At 45.9% G+C, this 27,011-nt stretch overlaps 1 protein-coding gene across 4 annotated transcripts in view; it reads right to left on the bottom strand.

Moving 5' to 3' along the window:
• Positions 1-24,933, bottom strand: part of fam149b1 (family with sequence similarity 149 member B1) — an 82,703-nt gene extending 57,770 nt beyond the window's left edge. For 3 of the 4 annotated variants that reach the window (XM_080215729.1, XM_080215730.1, XM_080215731.1), the window contains exons 1-5: positions 24,803-24,933; positions 20,766-20,879; positions 12,725-12,860; positions 9,557-9,699; positions 1,623-1,742 (exon numbers count right to left, since the gene is read on the bottom strand). In XM_080215729.1, the coding sequence (XP_080071855.1) occupies positions 1,623-1,742; positions 9,557-9,699; positions 12,725-12,860; positions 20,766-20,879; positions 24,803-24,849 (560 nt within the window). In that variant the 5' untranslated portion in view covers positions 24,850-24,933. Of the gene's footprint in view, positions 1-1,622; positions 1,743-9,556; positions 9,700-12,724; positions 12,861-20,765; positions 20,880-24,802 lie in introns of those variants that run through there. The other variant, XM_080215732.1, reaches the window with a different exon arrangement.
• Positions 24,934-27,011: the final 2,078 nt, after the last annotated feature.

The raw sequence follows: 27,011 nt of genomic DNA, 5'->3' as shown, positions 1-27,011 counted from the left end.
TAGAGGGCATAGGTTTAAGGTGAGAGGGGAGAGATACAAAAGGGTCCAGAGGGGCAATTTTTTCACACACAGGGTGGTGAGTGTCTGGAACGCTGCCGGAGGTAGTAGTAGAGGCAGGTACAATTTCATCTTTTAAAAAGCATTTAGACAGTTACATGGGTAAGATGGGTATAGAGGGATATGGGCCAAACACGGGCAATTAGGACTAGCTTAGAGGTTAAAGAAAGGGACGGCATGGACAAGTTGGGCTGAAGGGCCCGTTTCCATGCTGTAGACCTCTATGACTCTATCCTGCCATTTTCCCCTTTTGTTGAAGTACCTATCCAATTCCATCTCACGGTTTGTGACTTCAAAAATGATATTACAATTGGAAAGATTCTACATTGTTTCCTACTGATAACTTGAATATTCGTTTTTATGTCTTTTAGGTTCGGAAATGTTGGCTTTACAGCTTAATATGTTTACAATTCTATATTCAGTCTTAGTTTCACTTTTTTTGAATGTTTTTGTAAAGGTGAATTGTGCTAAAAGTTGACACGGGTGATGGTGATGTGATGACCTGCTTGGTTGGTGATGTCTGACTTGTAACAAACAGTTTGTTTAATTTCAAAAGAACAGCCATTTGTGGTAAACATAAGACTTTTCTTAAGGTAATGATCAGTCTCCACCATATTGCTACCAGTCAATACAATCTGTCACCATTTATATTCCATGAGATTTCTCCCCCATTGGCCCCCGTGCCGGCTCTCCCCCATTGGCCCCCGTGCCGGCTCTCCCCCATTGGCCCCCGTGCCGGCTCTCCCCCATTGGCCCCCGTGCCGGCTCTCCCCCTATTGACCCCTGTGCTGACTTTACCCCCACGAGTCCCTGTGCTGACTCTCCGCCACTATCCCCTGTGCTAGTTCTACCCTATCAACTCCATGTGGACCCCAATCATCTTGAATACCTCAAATCTTCTTTCAACCTTCTCTTCGCAACAAGAACTGCCCCAGCTTTTACTACTTATCTATGTAACTGAAGTCTGCCATTCCAAGAACAAACTGCAGAAAATAAAAACTCATGCTGTATTTTGTGGATAAATGCGGAAAAAAGATTGGCAAGTTGGCTAAAAATCAGGGAATGTGCGTAAGTGGGAGCAGTGCGTGTTCAGTGGTTTGTTCTGGGGTCTCAACTTTTTATGACCAACGTCAATGACTGAAGGGGGCGAAGGCATGGTTTGCAGATGACACAACACTAAATATTGTGATGAAGACATGAAGGGTGGGATTTTCTGGCCACGCTTGCCCCAAATCTTAGATTCTGTGGGCAACAAGGTAGCAAAGTAGTTTGCACTGCTGCCTCACAACATGAGCAACTGGGTTCGATTCCTGGCTGGGGTCACTGTCTGTGTGAAGTCTGCATGGGTTTCCTTCGGGTGCTCAGGTTTCCTCCCACAGTCTGAAAGACATGTTGGTTAGGTGCAGGTGCCGGAGACATGCCGGTTAGGTGCATTATCCCGAACAGGTGCCAGAGTGTGGTTACTGGGGGAATTTCACAGTAACTTCATTGTAGTGTTAATGTAAGCCTTACTTGTGACTAATAAATAAACTTTAACTGCTATATTATTCTTGGCTGATACTTACTCATTCACATCTGCCTCAGCATCTGAACTGCAAATTGACAATGGAGTAGTGACATGCTCCGGACCAGGATACCAACAATAGGCTTCATCAACAGGAGCCACTATTTGTTTCCCCAAAATTCTGCAGAGAAAGATTAAAATAAATGTTGATAGTAATAAGAATCCCAATTAATTATATGGCATAGAAATGCAAGCCTATCTCAAACGAGACAATACTCAGATTGCGAGGTTATATTAACGCATGAAATAGGAAGAGGAGGCCATTCAGCCCCTTGAGCCTGCTCTGCCATTTGGTAAAATTATGGCTAACCTACCTGTGGGTTCAACTCTACTTTCCTGTCTATCCCCACAACCTTTGGCTCTTTCATCAATCAAGAATCTAACTCAGGCTTAAACACACTGAATGATCCAGGCTCCACTGTGATCGTGGAAAGAGAATTCACCCTAGAAAAATTCTCCTCACCTCCTTCTTAAAAGGAAGACCTCTTATTCTTGAAGAGTGGCCCCTAATTCTTGTCTTTCCCAGACGAGGAACATCCTATTAACATATGGTTCGGCACAGTGGCAGCACTGCTGCCTCACAGCGTCAGGGACCTGGGTTCAATTCCACCCTCGGGTCACAGTATGTGTGGAGTTTGCATTCTCCCCATGTCCGCGTGCATTTCCTCAGGGTGCTCAGGTTTCCTCTCACAGTCCAAAGATATGTGGGTTTGGTTGATTGGCCATGCTAAATTGACTTGAGTGTCAGGGGGATCAGCAAGGTAAATATGCGTGGTTATGGGAATAGGGCCTGGGTGGAATTGTGGTCGGTGAAGACTCGATGGGCCGAATGGCTTCTTTCTGCATTACAGGAATTCTATGGATTCAACGATATACAAGGTCTTATATAATTTGCTTCTTTTAGTACTAGAAGGTCTATATAATATTAATCATAATAAACTATTTAATCTTGTCCAAAAAAGTGGAACCACACAGCATACCTGCATTTTATAGAATCCCTGTAGTGCAGAAAGAGGCCATCAGTCCCATCGAGTCTGCACCGGCTCTCTGACAGAGCATCTTAACCAGGCCCATCCTCTGCCCTATCCCCATAACCCCACACATTTACTCTCTAATCTCAACCTCCACATCTGGAGACCTTAAGGGGAGATTTAGCACTTAACGGCACAAATTCAAAACTAATTTGTGTAAATGACCTTTCAATGAATGAGTGGATAACTTATGGATCGGGCTTCTAAGATAGTGCCAGTAGTTAGTATTGATTCATTCAAATGCAAGTTAGATCAATTTAGTTCAGAAAGGATCATTTAGAGAAATGGAATATAAGTAATTTGAGACATGTTATGTTGTAAATATAGATACAAATATGGAGGAATAAGTAACTTTGCACCAACGGTTGTGAAAGCTCTCCATTGTTGGGGATTTTCCTCACGCCATCTTTGACTTTGCCAACCAATAGAAACTGACTAGTATGAAATGTCAACAATTCATGGAGGCACAGTAGCTCGCACTGCTGTTTCTCAGCACCAGGAACCTGGGTTCAATTCCAGACTTGGGTGACTGCACGTTCTCCCTCTATCTGCATGGCTTTCCTCCAGATGCTCTGGTTTCCCCCAGCTTAGGTGGATTGGCCATGCTAAATTGCCTCTTTGTCATAGAATCCCTACAGTACAGGAGGATATTCAGCCCATTGAGTATGCAATCCACTCAAGCCCTATTCTCGTAACCCCACATATTTACCCTGCTAATCCCCCCTGACATGAGGGTCAATTTTTAACATGGTCAATCAACCTAATCTGTACATCTTTGGACTGTGGGAGGAAACTGGAGCACCAGGAGGAAACACACGCAGACATGGAGAGAATGTGCAAACTCCACACAGATAGTGACCCAAGGTGGGAATTGGACCTGGGTTCGTGGCGCTCTGAGGTCATAGTGCTAATAACCGTGCCACCATGCCGCCCTGTGTCCAAAGTGTTCAAAGCTATGTAGGTTAGGTGGATTAGTGGGGTAAATATGTGGGGTTACGAGGATAGGACCTGAGTGGGATGCTCTGTCAGAGAGTCGGTATAGATGGGCCGGCTGGTTCCTTCTGCACAGTAGGGATATGAATGTGACTTCCAGGGTGGTGCAAGACAAATTAGTTGAACTTTGAAACAAAAACATAAAATGCTGCAGAATCTCAGCAGGTCTGACAGCATCTGCAGAGAGAGAATAGAATCAACATATCGAGTCTGGATGACCCTTCATCAGAGTTAAGAGTAAAGAAAATCAGAAAAGTATCATACCATAAGAGTGGAGGGGGTGGCTGCAATAGGATAAAGGGAACGTAAATGAGGATAAAGGGCAAGGACAGACACCACCACCAGAATTCTACCACCCCATCTGCCACGGAATCAGATCGGGCAAGAGATGGACAACGGAACTATCTACTGACCTTGGATGGAATTTAATATTTTAGGGATTTTCCAACAGCAATCAAAACAATAACATATTGATACGGCACCTTCCATGTATCCAAAGACACTATAGGGGTGCTTTCAAAAACAATTTGACCTCTTGCCACACAAGGCCACACATAGGGCAGACAACCAGAAGTTTAGACAAAGGAATAGAATTTAAGGAGACAAAAACAGAATTTAAGGAGTGTTTTAAAGGAGGAAAGAGGGGTAGGGAGGCAGAGGAGTTTACGGAAGGGATTCAACCTTATAACCCTGGTAGCTAAGAGCATGGCCATCAAAGACTGAGTAATTAAAATAGGGTATGTGCAAGACGTTAAAAGACAGGTAGTAGGACTGGCAATGTTCCCATTAATCTTCCTTCACTGAGCATTGTATAGTCTCTTTAGGATGGGGTGGGGAGGGGGTGGAAGAGAAGGTTAAGTTTATGGACAGAAGATGGTAGACTATCAAAGAGTGCATTGGAATAGTCAAGTCTAGAGGTAACAAAAGGTATGGATGAGAGTTTCAACAGCAGATGAGCTGAGGCAGAGACCAATAATACCAAGGAGGTAAAAATGGGTGGTCTTACTGATGAGTTGGAAGCTTATCTAAAGGTCAATTACAACACTCTGGTTACAAACAGGTTGCTTCAGCCTTAAAGACTTTCAAGAAAGAAGGATCCAATCAGTGGCTAGAGAACAGAGATTGTGATGGTGGTCAAATACAATGGTTTCAGTTTTCCAACATTTAGTTGGAGGAAATTTCTGCTCATCGAGTACTGGATGTTGGGGAGCAGTATGATAATTTGGAGGCAGTGGAAGCATTGAAAGATATAATCATATTGATACGAAATTGGCAGAATAATGGGAAGCAGAGAGTGATGGTTAATGGGTATTTTTTGGGCTGGAGGAAGGCTTGTAGTGGTGTTTCTCAGGGGTCAATATTATGATCCTTGCTTTTCTGATATATATTAATGATTGAGATCTTGGTGTACAGGGAACAATTTCAAAGTTTGCGGCTGACTTGGAAGCAACGTAAACTGTGAGAAGGACAGTCCAGAACTTCGAAAGGACATAGACAAGTTGGTGGAATAGACAGATAGGTGACAGATGAAATTCAGTGCGGCAAGTTTTGCATTTTGGTAGGGAGAACAAAGAGACAATATACTATAAAGCGCAAAAAAACTTTTTCACATAGCAGGTCATTTGAGTCTGGAATGCACTGCCTGAAAGTGTGGTTGAAGCAGTTTCAATCAAGGCTTTTAAGGTTAGATATTTTGCATAAGGATACAGGGAAAAAGATAGAGGAACAGCACTAATTCACAACAGTCATTTGGAGAGCTGATGCAGATTTAATGGGCTCAATGGTCTCCTTGTGCGCCATGATAAATCTGTGATTTTCGAATATGTTCTGTACCTGTTCAAACCTTTTGTCTCTCTGGCCAATTGAATATCTTTCAATATATTCAAACACCCTATCATTTTAGACTTTACGAATATCCTGCAGCCATCCAATTTTTAAAAATTAATTTACAGGATATGGGCATCACTGGCTAAGGCAGCATTTATTGCCCACTCCTAGTTGCTCTTGAGAAAGTGTGCTGGTACACCCACAGTGCTGCTAGAGGGGGAATTACTTTGTGTTTTGTTTGTATCAGTTGAATACAACTGAGTCGCTTGCCAGGCCATTTCAGAGGGAATTTAAGAGTCAACCACTTTGCTGTGTGAAAGTGGGGGAAAGCAGGTGTTACTGAAAAAGAGTTCAAGTGTGTGTGTTTACCATCTCCACTGTTCACTAAAATGGTTTGAAAATCTACAGTTTAGTCTGTGAGAGGCAAGCTGTTAGCTGCAAAGAAGCACCCCCAGGGCACAATCAGCCTACAGCTAGTTCCCAGGCAGGAATTTATAGGTGTGAGATCTCAAGGTCTGTAAAAGCAATATGAGGTTGTTCTACCGTCTACGCTGATGGCCAAATCGCCTAGAAATAACTTAGAGAGACAACATGAGAGAATTCATTAAGCACACTGGGAAAGCTGGGCTAGGGAGTGTAATTGATGTCCACAAACCAGACACAAATGGTTATGTTAAAAACCAATTATAGCCAGTAGTAAATCAGACTGTTTGAGTTCATACACTGATTGGATATTATAATCAAGCAGACACATAATTGGTCGATTGTAATCGCACCTCAGGCATGATGTAAACCTAATTGATAATTGTGAATGGATATAGATAAATTCCTGTACAAATGTATACACATTGATTGGTGTATGCTAATTTCTTAACCAAAACTGTCTGTAGAATTTTTGACCCAGTGCTTTCTCTGGTTAATCACCAGTTGGAGCACGGGGGCCAGCCCCATTCTATAATTCATAATAAAGGCCTTAGCCGCGATTCTCCTAAAAAAGGTTTAAGTATCGAATTCACGGGAAAACTGGTGTAAATCATGCTGGTTTTTTCAGTGGGACTTCAGACAAGAATCTCTCACACTCTGCAATGTAGAGATCACAATCGGGAATATAATTAAAAGCTTGGGGGGGGGGCAGGGCCTAATCACCCTGGAGGCTGACAGTTCCGGACCTCTGTGCATGCACAGCGGCCCCGATCTGTCAACCTGCAGACTGCTGGCTCGCTCGATCACTGGCCAGTCCGGGACCTTCACCGTACTGCCCCTCCACGACCCAATCGTGGCCCCCCTTCCCCCTGTCCATTCGCAGGCAAGCCCTGAACCCTCCTGTCCCAGACCGCCTGATCTCCAGCCCCCTCCCCCAGAAGTGATGAACCATCTCCCACCCCACCCCCAGCACACCCCTCCTCCCCAAGAGACTCCCCTCAAATGAACACCACCCTGCCCCCTCCCAGCCCTCCCCAATCCCTGGCCTCCCTCCTGCTGTAAGAAGTCTCACAACACCAGGTTAAAGTCCAACGGGTTTATGTGGTAGTAAATGCCACTAGCTTTCGGAACGCTGTTCCTTCGTCAGGTGAGTGGAGAGTTCTGATCACAAACAGGGCATATAAAGGCACACACAGATTACAGAATACTGATTAGAATGCGAGTCTTTAATCAGTATTCTGTAAACAGTGTGTGCCTTTACATGCCCTGTGTTCTGAAAGCTAGCGGCGTTTATTACCAAATAAACCTGTTGGACTTTAACCTGGTGTTGTGAGACTTCTTACTGTGTTTACCCCAATCCAACGCTGGCATCTCCACATCATGACTCCCTCCTGCACCCACCGATCGCAATGACAGAGTGGCGGCAGGACCACCCATCCCCACCAATCACCCGCTAAGCCCCACCTTCAGCTTGCCCTGCCCCCAGGCCCTGCCCTACTGGTACTGCCCATGCCTGATGGGAAGTGCCAAGGTGCCCCCCCCCCCAGGCATGAGCAAATTGTTTCTCTGGCAGTGCCGGGGGCACAGGCTGGCACTGCCAGGCTGTCCATGCCCATATGGCACCACCCACCTGACCCCCAACGGGGCCCCGATTGACCCTCTCCCCCTTTCTCTCCAGCACAGTCGTCCCACTAGTTTGTCGAAAGTGGAGAACTAACCTGAACCCCGCTGGAGTGAAATACTCCTGATGGGGTGGGAGATGCGAGCAGGCCCAGAGATTTCAGTCCTGCGTTCGTTAATCAGATTTAAATTACATTAAAAGTAGATTTAAATCACTTATCTGGTGTTCCTGTTGGTTTCCAGCGCAAATCAGACGGTGCAGGATATCTAGCGCTGGGAGATGCGCACGCGGCGGGAACACGTGTGAATCCCGTGAAGAGGCAGGCACGCAATTCTTCTGGCCCGCCATGCTAAAAATGGAGCGTGGTGGGATGGGAGGATTGCCCCCCTTGTCTGAAACTCCAAGAGACTGAAGTTCACAATAGCTGAATAGATGTCTTTTTCTCCCTAATACGGTGGAGTCAACATGTAGGCCAAACCGGTTAAGAGTGGCAGGTTTCCTTCTCTAAAAGCAATTAGTGAACCAGATGGGTTTTCCCGACAATTGACAATGTTTTCATGGTCGTCATTAGACTTTTAATTTCAGATGTTTTGTTGAGCTTAAATTCCACCATCTCCCAAGGTGAGATCCGAATCCTGGTCCCCAGAGGGTTACTAGACTTCGGAGAGTGGTTGGGGTGTGGAATGCACCGCCTGCTGTGATAGTGGAGTCGACACTTTAGAAACTTTTGAAGCAGGGAAAGGGTTAATGCATTTTGTATCTAGAATATGTCACAAACATAACCTTTCATCATGACTGATCTTCTCAAGCTTATACCACTCCTGGCAGTAATATAAGTTCATGTCTTACATGCTTTAACTCTCGCTTTTATAAAGACATATAGTTTAACGTGTCTGTTATTTTGTAGACTTTGCAAATCTTACCTATTTGTGTTAGTTTGACATCGTTACACAGATGGTAGTTTACGATACCGGCTTTTGACAGTTGCTGATGGCAGATTACAATACCGGCTTTTAACAGGAAGAGTCCTGCTGGGACAGCTGCAATCACACAAGTAACTTCAAAGACAGGGATACCGGTACTGCTGCAAAAGGGTTTTGAATCGTGACCAGATTGAAGACTGTGTTGTGACCGCAGGACTGTAGTTCCTGATTAAATCTGGGGCTGAATCATGACCAAGGAAGGAAGACCTGGAGGTCTGGCTAGAATTGGAACTTTGAATCGTGATTACTGCTGGAGCTCACAATGTAAAAATGCCCACTTGTGTTTGTGTTCTATGAGAAGTCTGGCAGTCCCTGCTTCTCCCAAAGCTCTTGAATGAACGCCTGAGCTTTGAAATAAAAACCACTGTATTTTGACTAACAGTCTCAGAGGTATTATTTTGTCTACAACACTTTCAAACGGTTATTGGCTAGGCACATGGAGCATACCAGAATGATAGGGAGTGGGATAGCTTGATCTTGATTTCGGACATAGCTCGGCACAACATCAAGGGCCGAAGGGCTGTACTGTTCTATGTCTATGTTTAGACTCTGGACTACTGGTCCAGTGACCAGTGAGAATACCAGTGTGTCACTACCTCCCTGGCTAATTGGTCTAGAATTCATCCAAATTCAGATCAACCATGACCTTATCAAATGGTGGAGCAGGCTTGAAAGGTTGAATGTCTGAATTCTGCTGCTAATATGTATGTGTGTAAAACAGTGTTGTCCTTCAGCTGATGATACATTTATTTCAGTATCAACAGATTTCTTCTGATTCATCGAGATCCAGTGCAGTTCGCCATTAAGAAAATGAAGAGGGTATGGAGGAGGCTCATGTGACATATAAACACATAGTCACAATGGTTTGTTTCTACGCTTTGACATTCTGTACCAGTCATAAAAACATATCCCAGAAAGAACAATGTCTAGGGAAAAAAGATGAAAAAAAATGGAGAGTGGAACAAGGTTGAGATTATTATTATCTGTAATCTTTACAAGAGATCAGAAACACGTTGTCAGGGACACTGAGAGGCATAGTATTCCATTATTTCCTTACCGAAAATGTGGGAAGCTGCACTTCCATTCCTGACACTCCTTCTCCAGACTCTGTACACGAGAACATTTCTTCTCTTCAAAAAGAAGCTCATCAATCTCACAGAACATTTGTTGGACCTGCTGTGAGGTTGCTTTCTCAAACTCCTAGGACATGCAAATACATAGGAAAAAAGTGCATCTATCACTTTCAGCACTAAAAATTAAATTGGATTTAAAAAGACTGTGCTCCTGTACTAGCCAGTGGGTAAAAGTGCAGCACTGTGCATGACCTTTCTGTCTCTAAGGCACGGTACTGTTCAACTCAGAATTTACTCATTCAACATTTCATCGAGTTTTTTGAAGAAGTGCCAAGGTGCGCAGATGAAAGTAATGGAGTTTATGCAATTTATATGGATTTTACCAAAGCATTTGACAAGGTCCCACTTGTAAAGAAGGCAAGTGCACATGGGACACAGAGTAATTTGATAAAGTGGATTCAAAATTGACTCAGTTGTTGGAGACAGAGGATGACTACAGATGGCTGTATCCAAGATGTGCGAGTTAAGTTGATTGGCCATGCTAAATTGCCCCTCAGTGTCAGGGGGATTAGTAGGGTAAATATGTGGAGTTATGGGGATAGGGCCTGCGTGGCCCTATCCCTATATATGCTCTTAACTTGTGTTTGGCGAGACACCTGGGGAACTGCTGTTAAATGACAGGTGTATCTCCCAAAAGCTTTTGAATAAACTGCTGTACTTTGACTCACAATTAGTCTCAGAGGTATCTTTACCTACAACATAGTGATTGGAAGCCCATGTCCAGTGGCATGCTACAAGGATTTATGCTGGGTCCCCCATTATTTGTTATTCATATAAATGATATAGATGACGATGGATGGGGATAGGATTAGTAAGTTTGTAGATGACGGATAGTTAATAGTGAGATTAAGTGTCTTGGGCTATAAGAAGATATAGATGGGCTGGTCAAATGGGCAGATGAGTAGCTATTAGAATTTAACCCTGAAAAGTGTGAGGTGATGTACTTTGGAAGGAGTAATTTGATGAACATAGAACATAGAACATAGAACATTACAGCGCAGAACAGGCCCTTCGACCCACGATGTTGCACCGACCAGTTAAAAAAAAACAACAATGACCCACTAACCTAAACCAATCCCTTTTCGTCCATAAACCTGTCCACAGACCTCTTAAACGCCCCCAAACTAGGCGCATTTACAACTGCAGCAGGCAGGGCATTCCAATCCCTCACCACCCTCTGGGTAAAGAACCTACCCCTAACATCTGTCCTATAACTACCCCCCCCTTAGTTTAAAGCCATGCCCCCTCGTGCTAGATTTTTCCATCAGAGGAAAAAGGCTATCACTATCCACCCTATCTAAACCTCTAATCATCTTATATGTTTCAATAAGATCCCCTCTTAGCCGCCTTCTTTCCAGCGAAAACAACCCCAAATCCCTCAGCCTCTCCTCTTAGGATCTCCCCTCCATACCAGGCAACATCCTGGTAAACCTCCTCTGCACCCTCTCCAAAGCCTCCACATCCTTCCTGTAATGTGGGGACCAGAACTGCACACAATACTCCAAGTGCGGCCGCACCAGAGTTGTGTACAGTTGCAACATAACGCTACGACTCCTAAATTCAATTCCCCTACCAATAAACGCCAAGACACTGTATGCCTTCTTAACAACCTTATCTACTTGATTCCCAACTTTCAGGGATCTATGTACACATACACCTAGATCCCTCTGCTCCTCCACACTATTCAAAGTCTTCCCGTTAGCCCTATACTCAACACATCTGTTATTCCTACCAAAGTGAATTACCTCACATTTCTCTGCATTAAACTCCGTCCGCCACCTCTCGGCCCAGCTCTGCAACCTGTCTAAGTCTTCCTGCAAACTATGACACCCTTCCTCACTATCTACCACACCTCCGACTTTGGTGTCATCAGCAAATTTACTGATCCACCCAACTATACCCTCATCCAGATCATTAATAAAAATCACAAACAGCAGTGGCCCCAACACAGATCCCTGAGGCACACCACTTGTAACCGAACTCCATGATGAATATTTACCGTCAACCACTACCCTCTGTCTCCTATCCGCTAGCCAATTCCTAATCCAGTTCCCTAGATCACCCCCAATCCCATACATCTGCATTTTGTGCAGAAGCCTACCATGGTGAACCTTATCAAACGCCTTACTAAAATCCATATACACCACGTCCACTGCCTTACCCCCATCCACCTCTTTGGTCACTTTCTCAAAAAAGGAAATACTGAATGAATGGTCGGATACTATGAAGTTTTGCAGAACAAAGGGAGCTTGGCATGTTTGTCCACAGATCTCTGAAAGTGAAAAGGCATGTTAGTAGGGTGGTGAAAAAGGCACATGGACACTTGCCTTTATCAATCAAGTCATAGATTACAAAAGCAGGAACATCACATTGGAGTTGTAAAGAACTTTGATGAGGCCACAGATGGAATGCTGTGTGCAGTTCTGCTCGCCACATTATCGGAAGGATGTGATTGCACTGGAAAGGGCGCAGAAGTGATTCACCAGGATGCTGCCTGGGTTGGAACATTTAAGTTATGAAGAGAGGTTAGAGAAGCCTGGGTTGTTTTCATTGGAGCAGAGAAAACTGAGGAGCGATCTGACTGAGGTGTACAAGGTTATGAGGATCATGGACAGAGTGGATAGGGGGCAGCTGTTCCCCTTAGTTGAAGGATCAGTCATGAGGGGACACAAGTTAAAAGTGAGGGATGGGAGGTTTGGGAGGGGATGTGAGGAAAAACCTTTTTAACCCAGAGGGTAGTGACGGTTTGGAATGCGCTGCCTGGGAGGGTGTAGAGACGAATTCCCTCACATCCTTTAAAAAGTATTGGGATGAGCATTTGGCATACCATAACATCCAATACTATGGGCCAAATGCTAGTAAATGAGATTAGGTGAGAAGTCAGGTGTTTCTTACATGTTTCTGATGTGTTTCAATGCTAAATTGACCTTAGTATTAAGAGATTAGCAGGGTAAATATGTGAGATTATGGAACAGGGCCTGGGCGGGATTGTGGTTTGTTCAGACTTGATGGGCCAAAGGGCTTCTTCTGCACGGTATGAATCTATGGTTCTCTGAGCATGCAGTGCAAATGACTGGAAAAGCACTACTCACATTGTCACCCCAGGAGAAGGTAGAGCTGCAGGCAGTGGAGATTCTTGTTCCTGTGTAACTGTTTACGGCAGACCAAGGGTGTCCAAAATCAGCCAGCAAAGGTTGGCTGCTAGTGTCTTCAGAAACGTCCGAATCACTGAAACATTATCAGATAGGTGTAAATATAAACCTGAAACATGGAAAAATACTACAGACGCAGAGATAGATTATCCACTGCACATCAAAATCTACATTTCTCATAGAGTCCCTACAGTGCAGAAGGAGGCCATTCGGCCCATCAAGTCTGCACCAATCACAATCCCACCCAAGCCCTATTCTTGTAACTCCACATACTGACCCTGCTAATCCCTTAACACTAGGATCAATTTAGCATGACCAATCAACCTAATCCAAACATCTTTGGGCTGTGGAAGGAAACCGGAGCACCCGGAAGAAACCCACGCAAACACAGGGAGAACATGCAAACTTCAGACAGTGACCCAAGGCTGGAACTGAACCCAGGTCCCTGATGCTGAGAGACAGCAGTGCACACTAGCAGAAATCAACTATTTGAGGGATACATTCAACATATAGAAATGCTGTTGAGAGAGAATTCAAAATAATATTAGATAAAAGCAAATTACTATGGATGCTGGAATCTGAAACCAAAAGAGAAAACGCTGGAAAATCTCAGTGGGTCTGGCAGCATCATTCCGAGTCCAGGTGACCCTTTGTCAAGGCTCTTTGTCAAACCCTGCCAGTTTTGACAAAGGATCATCTGGACTCGAAACATCGCCTCTTTTCTCTCCTTACAGATGCTGCCAGACCTGCTGAAACTTTCCAGCATTTTCTGTCTTTGAGTACAAAATAATACTAATGCTTTTAGCATTCATGTGTCCTTATTTTATCAATTCTAGTGTTTCTCAAGACACTCCTCTCGAGCTACAATCATACCAGTCATGGAAAATAAACTCCCTGATCTTCAACTTGCACCTGACACAATATTGCCCTGTCAGGAATTCTCCACGCTGCCTGATGACACTGACTCATAGGACCATAAGAAATAGGAACAGGAGTAGGCCATTCGGCCCCTCGAGCCTGCTCCACCATGTAAAAGGTCACAGCTGATCCGACATTCCTCATGTCACTTTCCTGTCCTTTCCCTGTAACCCTTCATTCCCTTCCTGATCAAAAATCTATCTCAGCTTAAATATATACAAGGGCTCTGTCCCCACAGCTCTCTGTGACAAAGAGTTCCAAAGACTCTCAACCCTCAGAGAAAAATTCCTCCTCATTGCAGTCTTACATTGGTACCTCTTTATTCTGAGACTCTGCCCTCTGGTCCTACCTTCTCAGCATTTACCCTGTCAAGCCCCTTAAGAATTCTATATGTTTCAATCAGATCATCTCTCATTCTTCTACGACAGATCAGCCATGATCTTATTGAATGGCGGGGCAGGCCTACTCCTGCTCCTATTTCTTATGTTCTTATGTTCTAAATTCAAATGGGTAAAGTCCCAACTTGTTTAATCTTTCCCCACAAGACAAGCCCTTCATCCCAGTGAACCTTCCCTGAACTGTTTATGGGTGCGATTCTCCCGGCTTGCTGCACTGTTTGAGTAGACACAGTAAGAAGTCTCACAGCATCAGGTTAAAGTCCAACAGGTTTACTTGATAGTAAACCCACAAGCTTTCGGAAACGCTGTTCCTTCATCACGTGTGTGGAAAGTTTCCACACACTTTCCACACACCTGACGAAGGAACAGCGTTTCTGAAAGCTTGGGGGTTTACTATCAAATAAACCTGTTGGACTTTAACCTGATGTTGTGAGGCTTCTTACTGTGTTTACCCCCGTCCAACACCAGCATCTCCACATCATGACTGTTTGAGTAGTGAAGTGGGCCAGAAAATATCACTTGCATCAGGATTCCCAACTGGCATCCAGCTGATCACGACTCCCCCAGGCCTTTTTTTTTTAAGCGTTATCATCCTTGCACTGGAAATCAGCACGAGGCTGATGACAATATGGAAACTGATATTTCCATATCATTAGCGAGCCCGGAACGGTATCGTCCGAGCTCACTAATGTTTCCCATTCCGCCGGGAGAGGTTCCCACCTGCAGAGATTAAAGCTACCAGAAGGTAGCAGGTGTGATCACCCCACTGGTGGGGATAGAGTCGCTCCCTCCCCACCACCTCCCCCCCACCCCCCCATCCCCCACCCCCACCCCACCCCCCAACCCCACCACCCCACCCCCCCACCCCCCACCCTACCCCACCCCCCACCCCCACCCCACCCCCCAACCCCACCACCCCACCCCCCACCCCACCCCCCCAACCCCCAGTTCGATTCCAGCCTAGGGCTATGTGGAGTTTGAATGTTCTCCCCAAGTCTGCATGGGTTTCCTCCAGGTGCTCCAGTTTCCTCCTACATTCCAAAGATTGCAAAAATTGCCCCTTAGTGTTTGAAGATGTGTAGGTTAGGTGGACTAGCCGTGGTAAACATGAAGGATGCGGGGACAGGGTGAGGGGGTGGGCCCGGACAAGATGCTCTTTCGGAGAGTTGGTGCAGATTCAGTGGGACAAATTGCCTCCTTCTCCACTGTAGGGATTCTAATTTATCTTTATAAACTGTTTGTAGCCCTCTCACAACTTGCCTTTTCACCTACTTTTGTGTCATCTGTAAATTTGGTTACAGTACATTCACTTCCTTCACAGAACAGAATTGCTGCAGTGTGGAAGGAGGCCATTCAGCCCATCAAGTCTGTACCGATTCTCCAACAGAGCATCCTACCCAGGTCCTATCCCCATAACCCAAGCATTTACCCCACTAATCTCCCTAACCTGCACATCTTGGGACTATGGGAAAAAACTGGAGCAGCCAGAGAAAACCCATACGCACATGGGAGAATGTGCAAACTCCACACAGACAACCACCCAAGGCTGGAATTGAATCCAGGTTCCTGGCACTGTGAGGCAGCAGTGCTAACCACTTTGCCCCCCTCCCTCCCACCGCCCCCCCCCCCAACCAAGTCATTAACACATATTGTAAACAGCTGCAGTCACAGCTCTGATCCCTGTGAAGCCCCACTGGTTATAGGTTGTCAACCTGAATAAAAGCCTCTTAGCCCACTTGCTGCTTCCTGCCCAATTAGCCCCAGTTCTCTATTCATTCCAATATACTACCTCCATCACCATGGGCTCTTATCTGATGACTTAACCTTTTAGAAGTACCTTGTCGGATGCTTTCTGGAAATCAAATAACACATCTACTAGTTCCCCTCTATCCACTTGGGTTGAGACTCTCTCAAAACTGGTTAGTCAGACACAATTTTCCTTTCATGAAGCCATTCTGAGTCTGCTAGCTTGGATTATGATTTTCCAAATGTGCTGCCATTACTTCCTCAATAATTGATTCAACATTTTTCCAACAACAAATGCTAATCAGCTTATATTTACTTGTTTTTTGCTTCCTCCCCTTTTGAATGGGGGTGCCACATTAGCAGTTTTCCAACACTTCTGGTACTTCTCTAGAATCCAAGGATTTTCGAATACATTTTAAAACCAATGTTCCACTATCTCTTAGCTACTGACTTTAGGATTCTAGGATGCAATCCATCAGGGCCAGAGGTCCTATCTATCTTTTGGCCCATTAGTTTGTCCATTAAATTATAGAATCATAAAACCCTACAGTGCAGAAAGAGGCCCTTTGGCTTATCAAGTCCACACTGACCACAATCCCACCCAGGCCCTACCCATTATCCCCACATATTTTACCCACTAATCCCTCTAACCTGCATGGCCAATCAACCTAACCTGCACATCTTTGGACTGTGGGAGGAAACCCACGCAGACACAAGGAGAATGTGCAAACTCCACACAGACAGTCACCCAAGCCAGGAATCGAACCCAGGTTCCTGGAGCTGTGAAGCAGCAGTGCTAACCACTGTGCTACCATGCGACAAGGTGGTCATCTCTGGGCTACTGCCTGAACCGAGTGCAGACGGGCGTAGGGTTGATAGGATTAAGGAAGTGAATGGGTGGCTTAGGGCTTGGTGTGGGAGGAATGGGTTTGAATTTATGGGGCATTGGCACCAGTATTGGGGTAGGTGGGACCTGTTCGGGCGGGATGGGGTTGGTCTGAACCGTGCTGGGACCAGAGTGCTGGCGAATTGTGTAAAGAGGACTGTAGACAGGGCTTTAAACTAATTGGGGGGGGGGGGGGGGAGGGTGTGAGGGTAGGTGACATTACGGGGTCTAAAGTTAAGGAGACGGTACAGGTAAGGATAGAGGCCGAGGATGTCCCAATAATAGAGGGAGTAGGGGGCGTGAGTATAGTTGGTGGCGTCCCAGCAAATAAGGTCCAGGTGAAGGCTGGGATGAAGGCGCTTTATCTGAATGCACGAAGCATTAGGAATAAAGTGGATGAGTTGGTGGCGCAGATCGACACAAATGGATATGATCTGGTGGCCATTACAGAGACGTGGCTGCAAGGTGACAGGGACTGGGAGCTGAATGTCCAGGGGTATCAAGTGTTTAGGAAGGATAGGCAGGAGGGAAAAGGGGGGGGGGGGCGTAGCTCTGCTGATTAAGGATAGCATCAGGGTGGTAGCAAGGGATGATATTGGAGCCAAGGAGCAGAACGTGGAATCGTTGTGGGTAGAGATTAGGAACAGCAAAGGGAGGAAGACGCTGGTGGGTGTCGTCTATAGGCCCCCGAATAATGATCTGGAGGTGGGGCGGGCTGTTAACGCGCAAATAAGTGCGGCGTGCAGGAATGGGACGGCCGTAGTTATGGGGGATTTCAATCTGCATATTGATTGGTTGACCCATGTTGGACGCGGTGGGCTCGAGGAGGAGTTCTTGGAATGCTGCCGGGATAGTTTCCTGGAACAGTGTGTGTTGGAGCCGACGAGGGAGCGAGCTATCTTGGATCTGGTGCTATGTAATGAGGCGGGTAGAATTAGGGAACTTGCAGTGAAGGATCCTCTTGGGGAGAGTGATCATTGTATGGTGGAGTTTCTGGTGCAGATGGAGGAGGAGAAAGTGGGTTCCCGGACACGCGTCCTTTGTTTGAACAGAGGGGAGTACGGTAGGATGAGAGAAGAATTGGCGAATGTGGACTGGGGGAGCGCGTTGGAAGGTAGGTCTGCTGAGGAGCAGTGGAGGATCTTTAAGGAGATCTTTCTTGGTGCTCAGCAGAAATTTATTCCGATGGTCAAAAAGGACCGTAGGAGGAGAGGTAATAAGCCGTGGATAACGAAGGAGGTGAAGGAAAGTGTTAAATTAAAAGCGGAGGCGTTTAGAGTAGCTAAGAGTAGTGGGCGAGAAGAGGATTGGGAGAGGTTTAAATGTCAACAAAGATTGACAAAGAAGTTGATAAAGAAGGGTAGGAGAAACTATGAAGCTGGGCTAGCGCTTAATATAAAAAAGGACAGCAAGAGTTTTTATAAATACATAAAAAGGAAGAGGCTGGCTAGGGTGAACGTTGGTCCCTTAGAGGATGAGAAGGGGGACTTAGTGGTAGGGGATGGGGATATGGCTGAGGTCTTGAATAACTTTTTTGTTTCGGTCTTCACGGAGGAGGACGTGAATAATTTGCCGGATGTTAGAGATGGAAAGGTGGTAGGACTGGAGGGTCTCGATGACATTACTGTTACTAGAGAGGTGGTGCTCGACAGACTGGAGGGGCTGATTGTGGACAAGTCCCCAGGACCGGATGGAATGCATCCGAGGGTCCTGAAAGAAATGGCGGAGGTGATAGTGGATACCTTGGTGGTTATTTTCCAGACGTCGCTGGATTCCGGGGAAGTGCCGGAAGATTGGAAAACGGCTAATGTTACGCCATTGTTTAAGAAGGGTGCCAGGCAAAAGGCGGGGAATTATAGGCCTGTTAGTTTAACGTCTGTTGTAGGTAAAATGTTAGAATCCGTCATCAAGGAGGAAATAGCGAGGCATCTTGAGGGGAACTGCTTGATAGAGCAGACGCAGCACGGTTTCATTAAAGGGAAGTCGTGTCTGACAAATTTACTGGAGTTCTATGAGGATGTGTCTAGGGCGGTGGATAGAGGAGAGCCGGTGGATGTGGTCTTTCTTGATTTTCAGAAGGCGTTTGACAAGGTACCTCACAAGAGGTTATTGCAGAAGGTCAGGGGGCATGGAGTTGGGGGTAGGGTGTTAGTGTGGATAGAGGACTGGTTGTCAAATAGGAGGCAGAGAGTGGGGGTCAATGGGTGCTATTTGGATTGGCGGATGGTGACTAGTGGAGTGCCCCAGGGGTCGGTGCTGGGGCCTCAGCTATTTACCATTTATATAGATGATCTGGAGGAGGGAACCGAGTGTAGGGTGTCGAAATTTGCTGATGACACCAAAATTGGTGGAAAGGCAAATTGTGCGGAGGGTGGGGAGAGTCTACAGAAGGATCTAAATAGGCTGGGTGAATGAGCCAGGAAATGGCAAATGGAATTTAATGTTGGCAAGTGCGAGGTGGTCCACTTTGGTAGGAATAATGGTAGGAAGGATTATTACTTACGTGGAGAAAAACTGCAGCAGGCGACGGTGCAGAGGGACCTCGGGGTCCTTGTGCATGAGTCGCAAAAACCCAGCTTGCAGGTGCAGCAGGTGGTCAGGAAGGCAAATGGGATGCTGGCCTTCATCGCGAGGGGGATTGAATATAAAAGTAGGGAGGTCTTGCTGCGGCTGTATAGGCATTGGTGAGGCCGCAGCTGGAGTACTGTGTGCAGTATTGGGCGCCGTACTTACGCAAGGATATTTTGGCCTTGGAGGGAGTGCAGTGGAGGTTTACTAGGCTGATGCCAGAGTTGAGGGGGTTGAGCTATGAGGAGAGGCTGAATAAATTAGGCTTGTACTCGTTAGAGTTTAGAAGAATGAGGGGAGATCTCATTGAGACGTATAAGATGATGAATGGGATGGATAGGGTAGAGGTGGAGAGACTCTTCCCGCTCAGAAAGGATAGTAGGACTAGGGGGCACAGCCTCAAGATAAAGGGGGGGCGGTTTAGAACAGAGTTGAGGAGGAACTTCTTCACTCAAAGGGTGGTGAATCTCTGGAATTCTCTGCCCGTTGAAGTGGTGGAGGCTACCTCGCTAAATATTTTTAAGACGCGGGTTGATGGGTTTTTGATAAGAGAGGGGATTAAGGGTTATGGGGAGAGGGCGGGAATGTGGAACTGAGCCACGACAGATCAGCCATGATCTTATTGAATGGCGGGGCAGGCTCGAAGGGCTAGTTGGCCTACTCCTGCTCCTATTTCTTATGTTCTTATAGCTATTACTACTGTGACTGCGGTCAGTGTTTTAATGTTTTGCATCAAGTTTCCACAAATGGCAGTGATTACTGATGTTGCTTGAGGATTGATTATTGGCTAGAATGATATTTGTGCATCCCCCACCGACAGCTCAAGCTGTCACCAATCTTGATGTGTGAGACAACAGTATCAAAAGGCTCCACCTATTTGCTGTTATCCTTACCAAAGGCCCAGACACCTCTCACTGTACAGGACATGGAGATGCCAGTGTTGGACTGGGGTGGGCACAGTAAGAAGTCTCACAACACTAGGTTAAAGTCCAACAGATTTATTTGGTAGCATGAGCTTTCGGAACACTGCTCCTTCACCAGGTGAGTGGAGAGTTGGGTTCACAAACAAGGCATATAGACAGAGACTCAACTACAAGATAATGGTTGGAATGCAAGTCTTCACAGATAATAAAGTCTTTATGAGTACAGACAATACGAGCAAAGAGAGGGGTAAACACAGGCTAAAGAGGTCAGAACTGGTGTACAGAACAAGTCAGGAGCCCTGCTTGATCTCTCACCTCTCTGGCATAAGGATGCTGGGGTTGCTTATTACCTGCTTCCCTGATACAAGTCCCATCAATCCAGTCTCAGACACTCTGGTCAGTCTGAGGCTGCACAAATGGTCCTCCTACCCATTCAGCAAAGCACAAAGCTGACCTTTCGGTTGCTGCAAGCACACTATTCCAGGACTCGATAATGAAACTCTACAACAGTACTAAATTGCTGGAATAAGTGATATTCATACCCACTAGAGGTGGAGTCCACGTCCTCGACGCTGGTGATGGGAGAGGGAGTTGAAAATTCTTCTAGTTTGTCTGGCAGTGGGTGATTTTCAATGTTGCATCGCAACAGGTCTTGTCTGTGGAAATACAAACTAACTTTGAAAACAAAGTTGTTTTTTTTTCTCATTCCAAACATACAAATAATTATTCTGATTATATTGTATTTATACATAGATGAGTAATAGAAACAGAGATAGCTGGATGGGTCTCCCATGTGTTTCGTCACATCTCGACCTGGGTCTAAGCAGAAGTAACTGGCAGCTTGGTCTTTTTAACAACAATGTTCTAAATTGACAAACACAGATATTTCAGGGCAGATAGGGCGGCACGGTAGCACAGTGGTTAGCACTGCTGCCTCACAGTGCCAGGGATCCAGGTTTGATTCCCAGCTCGGGTCACTGTCTATGCGGTGTTTGCACATTCTCCCCATATCTGCACGGGGGTTTCCTCCAGCTGCTTCAGTTTCCTCCCACAGCCCAAAGATGCGCTTGTTAGGCACATTGGCCATGCTAAATTCTCCCTCAGTGTACTCAAACAGGTGCCGGAGTGTGGCGGTTAGGGGATTTTTACAGTAACTTAATTGCAGTGTTAATGTCAGCCAACTTGTGACTAATAAATAAATAAATAAAACTTTAAAACCGAGGTTCCTGTTATCATTCCAGTAAATCTCCTCGACCCCTTCTCCAAATGCTTAATTTTCCTAAAGCGTGGTGTCCAGAATTGGACACAATACAACAGCTGAGCCCTAACAAGAGATTCATACAATTTTATCATAATTTTATTGGATATTGAATTCAGGAGGTGGGACATCTTGTTGAAGTTGTACAAGACATTAGTAAGGCCACACTTGGAGTACAGCATACAGTTCAGGTCACCCAATTATAGGAAGGATCTCACAAAACTAGAAACACTGCAGAAAAGATTTACTAAGATGTTACCAGGATTTGCTGGTTTGAGTTATGAGGAGAGGCTGGATAGACTGGGACTTTTTTTCCCTGGAGCGTAGGAGGTTTGGGGGTGATCCTATAGAGGTCTATAAAATAATGAGGGGCACAGATAAGGTAGGTGGACAACATCTTTTTCCCAAGGTACGGGAATCTAAAACATAGGACATGGAACATAGAACACTACAGCACAAACAGGCCCTTCGGCCCACAAGTTGCGCTGATCACATCCATACCTACCAAGCCATAGAACTATCTGTAACTCCCATATACTCATCCAGAAGTCTTTTAAAAGACCCCAGTGAGTTCGCCTCTACCACCACTGATGGCAGCCGATTCCACTCACTCACCACCCTCTGAGTGAAAAACTTACCCCTAACATCTCCTCTGTACTTGCTTCCCAGCACCTTAAACCTGTGTCCTCTCGTAGCAACCATTTCAGCCCTGGGAAACAGCCTCTGAGAATCCACCCTATCTATTCCTCTCAACATTTTATAAACCTCTATCAGGTCACCTCTCAACCTTCATCTCTCCGGGGAGAAGAGACCGAGCTCCCTCAACCTATCCTCACAAGGCATGCCTCCCAATCCAGGCAACATCCTTGTAAATCTCCTCTGCACCCTCTCAATAGCCTCCACATCCTTCCTGTAGTGAGGTGACCAGAATTGCGCACAGTACTCCAAGTGGGGTCTGACAAAGGTCTTATAAAGTTGCAGCATTACCTCCCGACTCCTAAACTAAATCCCTCGATTAATGAAGGCCAGTACACCATATGCCTTCTTGACCACACCTCCACCTGTGAGGCCGATTTGAGCATCCTATGGACCCGGACCCCAAGATCCTTTCGCTCCTCAACACTGCTAAGACCCCTACCCTTGATATTGTACTCCTTCATCCCATTGGTCCTGCCAAAATGGACCACTACACATTTATCCGCATTGAAGTCCATCTGCCACTTCTCCGCCCAGTCTTGCATCCTATCTATGTCACGCTGCAACTTCTGACATCCCTCCAGACTATCCACAACACCACCAACCTTCGTATCGTCGGTGAACTTACTAACCCATCCCTCCACTTCCTCATCCAGGTCATTTATGAAAATGACAAACAGCAAGGGTCCTAGAACAGATCCCTGGGGCACTCCACTGGTGACCGACCTCCATGCAGAAAAAGACCCATCCACAACCACTCTCTGCCTTCTGCAGGCAAGCCAGTTCAGGATCCACAAGGCCAAAGCCCCTTGGATACCATGCCCTCTCACCAAAACAAGAGGGCATAAGTTCGAGGTGAGAGCGGAAAGACATAAAAAGGTTCAGAGGGACAATTCTTTCACTAGAAGATGGTGAGTGTCTGGAACAAATTGCCATAGACAACAGTTGGGTACAATCTTGTCTTTTAAAAAGCATTTAGACAGTTAAATTGGTAATATGGGTACAGATGGATATGGGCCAAATGCAGGCAATTGGGACTAGATTAGTAATAAAAACTGAGTGGCATGGACAATTTGAGCCAAAGGGCCTGTTTCCATGCTGTAAACCTCTATGTCTGTAACACTACATTCCGCACTCTCTCCTTTCCTTCCTTCTGTACAATATGCTTTGTCTGTATAGTGCATAAGAAACAATGCTTTTCACTGTATACTAATACATATGACAATAAATAAATCAAATCAAAATTGGCTATTTTGCCCTTGCTCCTATGTCCATCCATCCTTTTATCCATAGGAGGATGTGAAGATACCTGTTAAGGCCTCAGCTATTTCTTCCCTTGCCTCCCAGAATAACCTGGGATAGATCCCATCTGGCCCCTGGCACCTGTCTGCCGTAATGCAATTTATGATGCCCAACACCTCCTCCTTTAATATATTGATAAGACCATCATCAATTAATATTGATATCTAATTGCTGCCAAAAAGTGGTGGCGAACTGACTTTTCAGATTGCTGCAGTCCACGTGGCATGGATCGGGGAGTCTATGACAAGAGAGCACAGTCTTAAAAATTAGAACTAGACCTTCTGGGAGTGATGTTCGGAAACCTTTCCACACAAAAACTATGGCAGAAGTTTGGGATACTCTTCCCCAAATGGCAATTGGTGCTGGTTTGCCAGATTCTGGCTACCAATGGAGCAAATCTGGAGCAAAGGTGGATAAAGAGAGTTGAGTCAAAAATCAGCCATGAACCCGTTGAATGATGTAACTGATTCATGGTGCTAAATTTCTTCATTCTGTTCCAACATTCCCCCAGTGCTGTTACAGCATGAGCTCCATTGTCACTGGGTGAAAAAAATCTGAAGTGTGATATACTTCCAAGTCAGGATGCTTTATGGTTTGATGGGGAACTTGCAGTTGGTACTATCCCCATACATACGCTGCCCTCCTTGGGGCAGCACAATGGCACAGTGGTTAGCACTGTTGCTTCGCAGTGCCAGGGACCCGAGTTTGATTCTCGACTTGGATCACTGTCTGTGTGGAGTATGCACAGTCTCCTCGCGTGTGCGTGGGTTTCCTCCGGGTGCTCTGGTTTCCTCCCACAGTCTGAAAGACGTGCTGGTTAAGTGCATTGACCCGAACAGGGGCCAGACTGTGACGACCGGGGGAATTTCATAGCGGCTTCATTGCGGTGTTGATATAAGCCTCACTTGTGACACTAATAAATAAACTTCTGTCCTTATAGGTAGGAGAGATCCTGGATTTGAAAAGAGCAGTTTAAGGGTTTCGATGCAGTGCATCTTGCAGACGGTGGTGGGGAGAGAATGGTGAAGGACATCAATGAAGTGCTAAGCTTTATTTCTATTCTTTCACATCAATGGGAAATTGATGGGCATCAATGGGAAGAGCAGCTTTGGTCACCCATCCCCAAACTGCAGGACAAGGTGTTGGAGAATCGCCTTCTCCTGGAAGGGGCACATTGAGCCCCTGGTGCTGGGACAAAGCGCAGCTTCTACCCGAAGCACAGCATCAGTTAGAGGGGCTGAGTGGCCTCCGCCTCACCGCCTGCAGTCAGAGGCCCCGCGGCTGCTGCCGCCCTCCTGAACCCCCCGCCATCCCCGCACTCACATCTCCGGCGTGTTGGACAGCGGCCTCCGGCTGTATCTGTGAATCATGCCGCCGCCTCTCGCTGCAGCACGGGCCGGAAAGCGCGCATGGTCCCGCTGGGGGGGGGTCTGCAGGAACCGGCCTCTCTCCGCTCTCACTCCCCGGGCTTGGCCGCCTGACTAGGCCGCGCTGCCATGGAAACCGACTCAGACCCGGGGCCTGCTGGGAGATGGAGTTCACACAGAGGACACCGCAAGCCTGAGGTACTGTAACCAGGATAAACCTTAACCAGGATAAACCTCACCCAGGATAAACCTTAACCAGGATAAACCTCACCCAGGATAAACCTTAACCAGGATAAACCTCACCCAGGATAAACCTTAACCAGGATAAACTTCACCCAGGATAAACCTTAACCAGGATAAACCTCACCCAGGATAAACCTTAACCAGGATAAACTTCACCCAGGATAAACCTTAACCAGGATAAACCTCACCCAGGATAAACCTTAACCAGGATAAACCTCACCCAGGATAAACCTTAACCAGGATAAACCTCACCCAGGATAAACTTCACCCAGGATAAACCTTAACCAGGATAAACTTCACCCAGGATAAACCTTAACCAGGATAAACATTAACCAGGATAAACCTCACCCAGGATAAACTGCGACCAGGATAAACCTTGACCAGGATAAACTTCACCCAGGATAAACTTTAACCAGAATAAACCTCACCCAGGATAAACTGCGACCAGGATAAACTTCACCCAGGATAAACTGCGACCAGGATAAACCTCACCCAGGATAAACATTAACCAGGATAAACCTCACCCAGGATAAACATTAACCAGGATAAACTTCATCCAGAATAATCTTCACCCAGAATAAACTTTAACCAGGATAAACCTCACCCAGAATAAACTTTAACCAAGATAAGCATTAGGGGTCCTTGTGCATGAATCGCAAAAACCCAGCTTGCAGGTGCAGCAGGTGGTCAGGAAGGCGAATGGGATGCTGGCCTTCATAGCGAGGGGGATTGAATATAAAAGTAGGGAGGTCTTGCTGCAGCTGTATAGGGCATTGGTGAGGCCGCAGCTGGAGTACTGTGTGCAGTTTTGGGCGCCGCACCTGCGCAAGGATATTTTGGCCCTGGAGGGAGTGCAGAGGAGGTTTACTAGGCTGATACCGGAGTTGAGGGGATTGAGCTATGAGGAGAGGCTGAATAAACTAGGCTTGTACTCGTTAGAGTTTAGAAGAATGAGGGAGATCTCATTGAGACGTATAAGATGATGAATGGGATGGATAGGATAGAGGTGGAGAGACTCTTCCCGCTCAAAAAAGACAGTAGGACTAGGGGGCACAGCCTCAAGATAAAGGGGAGGCGGTTTAGAACGGAGTTGAGGAGGAACTTCTTCACTCAAAGGGTGGTGAATCTCTGGAATTCTCTGCCCGTTGAAGTGGTGGAGGCTGCCTCGCTAAATATTTTTAAGAAGCGGGTTGATGGGTTTTTGATAAGAGAAGGGATTAAGGGTTATGGGGAGAGGGCGGGAAAGTGGAACTGAGCCACGACAGATCAGCCATGATCTTATTGAATGGCGGGGCAGGCTCGAAGGGCTAGATGGCCTACTCCTGCTCCTATTTCTTATGTTCTTATGTTCTTATTAACCAGGATAAACCTCACCCCGAATAAACTTTAACCAAGATAAACATTAACCAGGATAAACCTCACCCAGAATAAACTGTAACTAGGATAAACCTCACCCAGAATAAACTTTAACTAAGATAAACATTAACCAGGATAAACCTCACCCAGAATAAACTTTAACCAGGATAAACTTTAACCAGGACAAACTTCACACAGAATAATCATTACACAGAATAATCTTCACCAATAATAATCCTCACCAGACTAATCTTTACCCAGAATAATCTTCACCAATAATAAACTTCACCCGGAATAGTCACTGCCTAGAATCATCCTCACCAAGAATAATACTATTGCAAACTTCGCCAAGGGTAATGTTGTCTTCTCAATGACACTCAATTAATTGGCAATGATTTTTCATGACATGTCCTCTCAGGGAATAACTTCTGTATGGCTCACTGTATAACCAACTGTCATTAGGATGTAATGATATCCCTCTTCCATCTTCTGTGAAGAACTTTCAGGAACAATCTTACATTGCAACTGACAACTTGTCTTGTCGTTCAGCTGAAACTGTTAGAAGT

This window comes from Carcharhinus amblyrhynchos, chromosome 31 (assembly GCF_965287045.1).
Source record: "Carcharhinus amblyrhynchos chromosome 31, sCarAmb.v2.hapA, whole genome shotgun sequence".
NCBI lineage: Eukaryota > Metazoa > Chordata > Chondrichthyes > Carcharhiniformes > Carcharhinidae > Carcharhinus > Carcharhinus amblyrhynchos.
The sequence above is the reverse complement of the archived record's forward strand: the minus strand, read 5'-3'. Positions and strand labels throughout refer to the sequence as shown.